Raw genomic sequence first — 8,909 nt, 5'->3', positions numbered from 1 at the left:
ATCCTCTGGTTCTTCATTACTAAAAAATGCATCTCCAGATATACTGCATTTACGAAAAAGATGAGGAAAGTCTGAGTGGAGGCAATTGATACAGGCTTCTTCTAGCGAAAATGGCAGATGAGGTTTTTCCATGTTGAATGAAGTTCCTGGAATATTCTTAGAGTGCTTACTCCTCTCCCTGGATATGGCATCAGTATAGAAAGTTTCTTAGGTGAGGCAGACAGAATCTAGACTGCACTGATTATTTCCTAGGTTCCTGGTACATAAAGTTTAAATAAGAAAATAGGGTGTTGGGAGGAGATCCAACTAGAAGAACCAACTTAAGAAAACCCAGAAGCCTTCAGAATGTATAAATATTTAGGTCACAAGTATTATTATTATTATTTTAATCTTTGTAATGTTTATTTATTTTTGAAAAAGAGAGAGACAGAGACAGAGCGCAAGTGAGGGAGGGGCAGAGAGAAAGAGGGAGACATAGAATCCAAAGCAGGCTCTGGGCTCTGAGCTGTTAGCACAGAGCTGATGTGGGGCTCAAAGTCACAAGCCGTGAGATCACGACCTGATCCCAAGTCGGACGCTCAACCCACTGAGCCACCCAGGCACCCCTAGGTCACAAGCATTATTACCTATAACATAAACTACAGACAGTACATGATGGCTCACCAAAATGAACAGCATAAAACCTTACAAGATTTTGAGAAATTGAAAGAAAAAACTTCTCCATCAGTGCTACCATTACTTTTGCCAGGCTTTCAGACTTGATTATCAACAGGAAAAGTTCATGAAGTGAAAAAGCCCTGAGTTCTTTTAAGCAAAGGGAGATGGAAACAGGAGATTCTTAAATCTATACTCAATTTTTATAGAAGAAGAATATTAGTAAGTAAAGGATAAAGCCAAAAAGAAAAAAAAAATAGTATGTTGGTGTTCAGCAGCCATGGGCAGAGAACACGGGGTGCTAGGGGATCTGGCTTCAGCTGGCTGATAGGATATTGGTTGTGATTAGACTTTTAATCTGTATCAGTTTCCATTCAATAATAAAATCCCCTGATATACTGAAGGAAACTGAGGGTTCAGGGGAAGCTTTCTAGAGTTCTGTACATTTGCTAGTTTTCCTTACCAAGATGTGTTTACTTTCAGAGCAACATGATTTCCAACAGAGTTAGATTCAAAACACAGAAATGGGGAAATGATATGTCACTCTAATTATCCTTTACATAACACACACAATGTACTATCAGCTGCACGTCTTCATTCGGATGAACTGTCTTTGATCCAGGATGTTTTTCCCCTCATCTGACATTTTCTGAAGTACTACTTATTCTCCCTTCACTTACAGGATCTGGAATGCCTCATCTCACCTGTTTCCTATAGCTCTTTCCCCCCCAAATTACCAGAATTTTCTCTTCAATATATATTATATCTTCTAATAAAATATTCTATACATTCTATTCCAATATACATTCTAATACATATATTATATATATTCCAATAAAACATTCTATACATATTCTAGTCTAAAATATATATTCTAATACAGGTGAGATATTAGAATATATATCTACTCAAGTCAACTTGTAGCTTTATATGATAAGTAAAATCTCATCTAACTCTGAAAAAAAGAGATGGAGTATAAAATCAAACTTCTCTTCCAATAATGGGAGATGAAAAAAATCCCAGAGATCTCAAGATTCTGAAATACAAGCTCAAGCCCTTCTGTGCACAGAAAATAGGCGAATGATACTTCTCTGAATTTGCTTGGTCTTGATGCTATATATAATGGGGTTCATGAATGGAGGAAAGAGAAAGTAGACATAGCTCATGGTAATGTGGATCACACGTGGTGCATGTTTCCCAAACCTGTGGATGAAGGTCAGGCCAATCACAGTAATATAAAAGACCAGAACACAGCTAATATGGGAGACACAGGTGTTAAGGGCCTTAGCTCGCTCTTCTCCAGAGGCGATGCCCATAACTGTCTTCAAGATTAAAATACAAGAGAAGAGAATAATCTGAGCATCTAGGAAGAAAGTCAAAGCAACCAGAATAACTGGATATACACGATTAAATGTAATATCAGCACAAGCGAGTTTCATGACATCTTGGTGGAGGCAAAAGGCATGGGAAAGAACATGGGAACGGCAATATGGGAACCAATAGAGTGACACAATTGGGGGCACAATGGACACAAAGTCCCTCGTTGGTACTCCCAGTCCTATTTTCATCACCTGGGAATTGGTAAGAATGGAGTTACACCTCAGAGGGGTGCGGATGGCGATGAATCGGTCATAGGCCATGGCAAGCAAGACACCTGATTCCACAATGGACAGGGTGTGAATGAAGTAGGACTGAGTGAAACAGTCACCCTGGGAAATTTCCCTCTGGAAAATTGGACACCCAGGACTGTGGGCACTGTGGTTAGTGTCATCCCAAGGTCTGTACCTGCCAGCATAGCTAGGAAGTAGTACGTGGGCTCATGAAGACTGGAGTCATTCCAAATGAGAAAGAGAAGTGTGCCATTGACCAAAAGGATGGAGAGGTAGATGATAAAGAAGGGAATAGAGAACCAGTGCTGAATTGCCTCTGAGCCCAGGAAGCCAGTCAGCAAGAAGGGAGCAGCACTGTTGTTGGACCACATGGTAGGGTTTTCAAGTGAAGAACCTTCTCAGGAGTTATGACCTCTAAAAAGGCAGTATTCTTTCTTCCTCTCCATCTTTCTGTAGCACAACATCAGGCCATTTTTCACCTCAAACCTTACAAGTTTTTGTGGATTTTCTCAGCCTTAATTAATTCACAAGACCTTTGCCTAGAACAAGAAATAACAATAATGCTGATCGTATTAAGAACATTAACAATTTACTCTTCAGAATCCAATTTGTATTCCTTGCATTACACTTTTTACTCTGAGTCCCCCAGATCATTCCTTTGGGCTCTATTTTTCTTCTCTTTGTTTTTTCATTCCTCTTTATATTTCTTTAATGTAGACCCTTTATGTATTTATTTCCAGTTTGGGCCAGTTCAGATTTTTTTCTCTTGAAACCAACTATCTGTTTGGCTCACTGATTAATCACTGAGAAAAATAGTTAATCAATGGAAATGAGTCTATTGCCATGAAATGTTTGGGAAACATGGTCATCAATATCACCATCTCAAATGGACTGTGAACAAGATGACTCATGTAGGGGTCTAGAGAATCTGACCAAGTAGGCCCAAGTGGTAAACTCAGCCTAGAAGAGCGGAATTACTCAGCGGATGGCACTCAGGAAATTTTCAGTGCTGCCAAGGATCTGATGCCTGCAACACCAGGGACAAACTTTAAAATAGGAAGAGACAGGAGCTGAGAATTCCCAAAGGAAGTGATAAGACAGGGTCCTGGAACAAAGGCCTCTTCAGAAACCAGAAGCCTAATACTTTTACTGAGCCACAGATTAAAATTAAAAGAAAAAAAAGCATGAGTACCGGAAAGGCAAAAGCAGTATCAGAAGGTAATGGTTGAATCCAACTTTACACAGCCAGTTCTAGGAGGAAGACAAGGGCTCTCAGAGGAAAGGGATGAGGACTATAATGCTGGTGAAGAAAATCAGATAGACTTGATATTTGTGAATCTAGAAAGCCATGTCTGGAAAAATTAAGAATGGGCTTCTATAGGGAACTTTGAAATATTTTTATAATTTATTTATAATTATACTCTTATCAAATCAAGTTAGATTTGTTTGCATAAAACCTAGAAATTCTGTGACCAGTTGATTACTATAATGATTAAAGAAGGGGCACCTGGGTGGCTCAGTCAGTTAAGCATCTGACTTAGGCCCAGGTCATGATCTCACAGTTCATAAGTTCAGGCCCAGCTAACAGCACAGAGCCTGGTTCAGATCCTCTGTCCCCTTCTCTCTCTGCCCTGCTCACGCTCACTCTCTCTCTCTCAATCAATCAATCAATAAACGAACAAACATTTAAAAAAATGATTAAAGAGAACCACAAGAGAAACATAAGTTTCTCCCAAATCAATTGAATCAATATGTGTCCAGGATCTTTTTAAATATTGTTTTCTCTTATAAACATCATCACTGATAGCTCTAAAGAGGAATTGAGGAAGAATGAGGTGATAGTGATCTTTGGACTACCTCCATTTCACAAAAACCTATAAAAACGAGAACAGATTTTTTTTTTTTTAGAATTTGGCACATGGTGATATCTGTGACTGGGGCACCTGGGTCGCTCAGTCGGTTGTTGAGCATCTGACTTCGCGGTTCATGAGTTCGAGTCCCGCTTTGGGCTCTGTGCTGACAGCTCAGAGCCTGGAGCCTGCTTCACATTCTGTGTGTGTCTTTCTCTCTCTGCCCCTCCCTCACTCACACTCTGCCTCTCTCTCTCTCTCTCTCTCTGTCAAAAATAAATCAACATTAAAAAATAAAAAATAATATCTGTGATAATGAGCAGTGGATGGTGGAGGGAGATAAATAAAGAAAAGATGAATGTGCTGTGGAAGTGACCATCCCATCTGGGGGATACTGTCAGCGACAGAAAGGTTAATCTGGGCACCAAAGTGGCAGGTACTCTGTTAATGTGAATACTGATAAGATTGCTTAATAACTTGATCCACTGAACTATAACCGACGTGGGGCTCACTTTGCACTTATCTACCTCCACACAGGATGAGTGTGTATATCATTATAAATCATAATTCCTACCAGCCATATACCCTTAACCTTCCAGCACTGCCTTTCTAAATGGGGAGATAGAGACTGGATAAATGGTACAATTTATTATATGGTATAGGGACAAATGACCTCTTTGGACCAGCTGTCACCTAGAAAGTGGACCAGAGGGAGGAAGCAGGAGAAAATTCAAAGTTGTTTAAAATGTATGGTGTTGTAAAAGTCTGAGTTTGGATTTTGAGCGGGTTTTTGGAATTTGGGCTCAGCAGGCTTTAGGTTCCAAACCTGTGTGGTAATCCCTTTGTAAATGACTATTACAATTTACTAATATTTTTTATTAACCCAGTTTAGAAGTGTACCTTATTCATTATCTGTACTCCCTAGTGGCAGCCACAATGGCATTTAATTATGGCAAATTTCTCAGTGCCAGGAACCATCCACATCTCCCAAATATTTCAGGAGGAGAGCTGTCCAGTTAAAGGATTCTCTTGATATGCGCTACATGACATTAGTACCAGTGGTAACTTCAGTGGAAATTCTCATCACCATCAGGTGAGCCTACAAGCTCAATCAGGAATGCAGAGATGGCTGGGGTTCACTGTCTCCTCACCCCACTCTGAGGGTCTTCTTTGGATTGTTGCTCTGAAAGCAGCTAATCCTGAGTCCTCAGCAGTTTCCAAGGGTCACACTGATATATCACTCAGTGTCTGCAACTTGCCATACTGACAAGGGGCTGGGAACTGTTCCAGAAAACAACTATAAAGACCTTTTGAGAAGGGGAAGAAGAGAGCACACTAGGATCATATTGACAAAACAGGAAAATCTTCTCTTTTCTTCTGGATAATCTGCAAGCACCCCATACAATCAGTGTCTCCTGATTCCATTTCTTCACACTTAACTATTGCCTGACAATCTGTGCTTTATATACATACATATATATACATATACATATATATATATACATATGTATATACATATATATATATAGCATACATATATGTTATGTGCTTATATATATGTGTATGTGTCACATATACACCCCTCCCACACACACACACACACACACACACACATATATATATATATATATATATATAGTATATTATACACAGTGTATATAGTACTATACTTATAATGGGAAGCCATGGGCTGGAGGCAGCACTCAGAAAGGTTTTAGATTTTAAGTGATTGTTTAAATCTTACCTGAGGTATGAATTACTATATGAAAATAGATATGGAGAGAAAAGTCGTGAACCTAGAAAAGCCTCCATTTTAGGATAAAATAAAAAAGATCTCAAAGGATATGGACAAAGAAGTAAGCAGATATATAAAAGGACAATAAAGGTGATCTGTAATTATAAAAGCCAGTAACAAAGAAATTTTATAGAAGTAAGTAGTGCTGTAGTTTAACAGTGCAAAATGTCATAGAATTTCCAGGTAAGATAAAAATGGAAAATACCCATTGTTTTTGACAAATAGGCCCTTGATGCTCTTAACAATTTCAGTAGAATGGTAGGAATCAATGCCTAATGACTGTGAAATGGAAAGTAAATAACCAGAAAGTAAAAAAAAATATTTTTCACATTCTTTGGATGAGAGCACCAGGCCTTCACGAGGTTAAATAATTTGTCTAAGGTCACACAATTAATATGTGACATATAGGAATTCAAACTCAGATTTATCTGACCTCCAACCTCAAGTCCTCAACTGACATCCGTTGACTATAAACGGTAGTTCTCCTGTCCAAGACTGTCTTTCCATAAGGTATCCCCTCTTGTTAATTTTTCATTTCATTAACAACAATGAAAACAATGAAAATTAAATGCTTTCTTGTTCTTTACAGAACTGCATAAGCCAGGTAGAAGAGATACTTTCAAAGCATCCCTGCTGTGTTTGAATCCCTGTGCTTCCTCACCCGAGCCACAGCTTTGACTTTATGGGTCCTGAGCACCATTGAGGAGGGGTTTATGGCTGCTTCCTCAGTGTGTATTCAGAGTCCCAAGGAGAGATACATTTGTTAAAGAATCAACTCCCATGGGAGACGTTCTAGCTCATTTCCATGTCCATTTGGGAATACTAAATAATCCTCTTTTCTTTACTAATCTGAGAAAGGTCTGGGCCATGGATGTTGTTCCCAGTGCACTCCATTTCCTCCCTGGATGGAAACTCTCTTGAGAGAATCACTGTCTCCAATGCCAGATGAAGCACGGCCTATCTAAGTCACTCTCAAGTGTTCTATGGGTCCCTGAATAGAAGGATCGGCCCCTGGTTCTTCTTAAATGTTGGCATTTGGGGAACAACATTCCATTCCTCTTTTTAAACTGTTCATGAATTATATTGTCACACAGCATAATGTTTTTAGAAATAACAATCTGAAAAGGCCATCCAATCCACCTTTTTACCAAATCCTTGAGCTAACATCTAATAATTTCATTAGACATTTATTTGTTGTTTCCATGATTGTAATGGAAATAATTATATAAAAATAAATATATGTATTTATTTATTATTATTTACTTATGTATTTTATATGATATATATTTATATATGAAATGTAAATCTACTTTTCTGAAATATCTACCCCTTATTTCTAGTCCTGATTTCCACAATCTGACTGATCAGATCTAAACAAACATACTCATATATTCTCTCTAAATGCTGTAAATACACCATAGGGGCCCAGGGCAGACTGCCCCCAAATGCACCATTTTGGCATTGCGATTATTTTAAATAAAGTTATTTAAGAAACAGCCAGTGCAAGGACACTCAGACCCTTCTCTGTGTCCCTGAGAGCAGAAAATGAAACTCCCCCGGGAAAAAATACTGTCCCTATACTAAGAAGAAAACACACATCCTTATCACTAGAGATAGAGATAGAACTCTAAGGTGGAGAAAGCTGTAGAAACACACTGTTACTTTTTTTCTAATCTATTATTTCAGCCCAAATTCTGCTTATGATTCCATAGTTTAATTAAAGCATCTGTTTCCTTTATTCTGTCAGTTTCTAACAATTTATTGTCTTTGTATAAAATGTATAAAAACTGCCTTTCCTCAGTCATTTCTTTAGGTTTAAATTTCATTATTCGGTCTCTGTGTGAATTTAATAAAGCTCTGTTTTTTTCTATTAGCCTGTGGGATATCAGTTTAATTCTTAGTCTAGCTGGAAGAAGAAGGGTAAAGGAAGAATTTTTCCTTCCCTTCCACATCTACATTAGTATTTCTGAGACTTTTTTCTTGATGGCTAAACACCCACTAGTATGTTAACCATTTACCACATAATGGCTCCTAGTCCTGATTTATTTCCAATCATCCTGCTCCTAATTAGACATCATAATCCAGGTGTTGACACATAAACCTCATAACACATAACAGAATTCAGCCTTCCAGTTTTAAAAAAAGTAATAAAATGTATATTCTATATAATATATATGTCCTTCCCACCAGGTTGTACTTTGTAACACCCTATAAACTACCACCTGCTTATATTAAGAGAGTAAAGAAAGACTAAATAACCTCTCATGTGTTCAGGTCAGATTTGACCACATTGTGATTTTAGGTCATATCAGATTTTGCCAATAAATACATTTCATAATTAATTTTCTAGAACCTTTTGGTTTCAGAATTATAGTTAAAGGGTTGTGACTTTTTAATAACTTTATTATCAAATCAATCCATATTGCACCCATAATAAACTAAAATCTCTGAAAGATATTTTTTAAGTTATTTATTTATTTATTTTTGAGAGAGAGAAAGAATGCGGGAGGGGCAGAGATAGAGGGAGAGAGACAGAATCCCAAGCAGGTTCTGCACTGTCAGTGCAGAGCCTAATGTGGGGCTCAAACTCACAAACCATGAGATCACGATCTGAGTGTAAACCAAGTGTCAGACATTTAATGGACTAAACCATCCAGGTTTGCATTTTCTGTGCATGCCAGAGAGATGAGCATGGTTGGTGCTCAGTTAAGTATTAGTCTAGTGAATGAATGCAAAATCATGTTATCAAGCATTAAGTTTTATGGCCAAATTATAGAGTTTTTACTCTTATTTGAAATAAGATAAAGAGTTTTAGATTCAGTCCCTTACTCCAGCATGTCAAATCATGATATCTCCTTTCCTTTATTGGTTATCATTTATGTATCTTCAATTTTTATATCAACCAAACTACAGAAGAAAATGCATAACATGACAGGATCAAGAAGTCTGTGTCTTTTTCCTTCTGAGCTCTTTGATCAGTGAGGCTTAAGGTAAGAATTT

General features: G+C 37.8%; 1 protein-coding gene across 1 annotated transcript; it reads right to left on the bottom strand.

Moving 5' to 3' along the window:
- Positions 1–1,627: 1,627 nt before the first annotated feature.
- On the bottom strand, positions 1,628–2,774 carry LOC125913940 (olfactory receptor 51B4-like). Its single transcript, XM_049618979.1, is given in 2 exon segments — positions 1,628–2,389; positions 2,392–2,774. Coding segments are annotated over 2 exon segments (930 nt in total). The 5' UTR covers positions 2,636–2,774; the 3' UTR covers positions 1,628–1,703.
- Positions 2,775–8,909: the final 6,135 nt, after the last annotated feature.

The sequence above is a fragment of the Panthera uncia genome, chromosome D1, assembly GCF_023721935.1.
Source record: "Panthera uncia isolate 11264 chromosome D1, Puncia_PCG_1.0, whole genome shotgun sequence".
NCBI classification, from domain to species: domain Eukaryota; kingdom Metazoa; phylum Chordata; class Mammalia; order Carnivora; family Felidae; genus Panthera; species Panthera uncia.
Note: the sequence above shows the minus strand (reverse complement) of the source record. Positions and strands in the feature narration are given on the sequence as shown.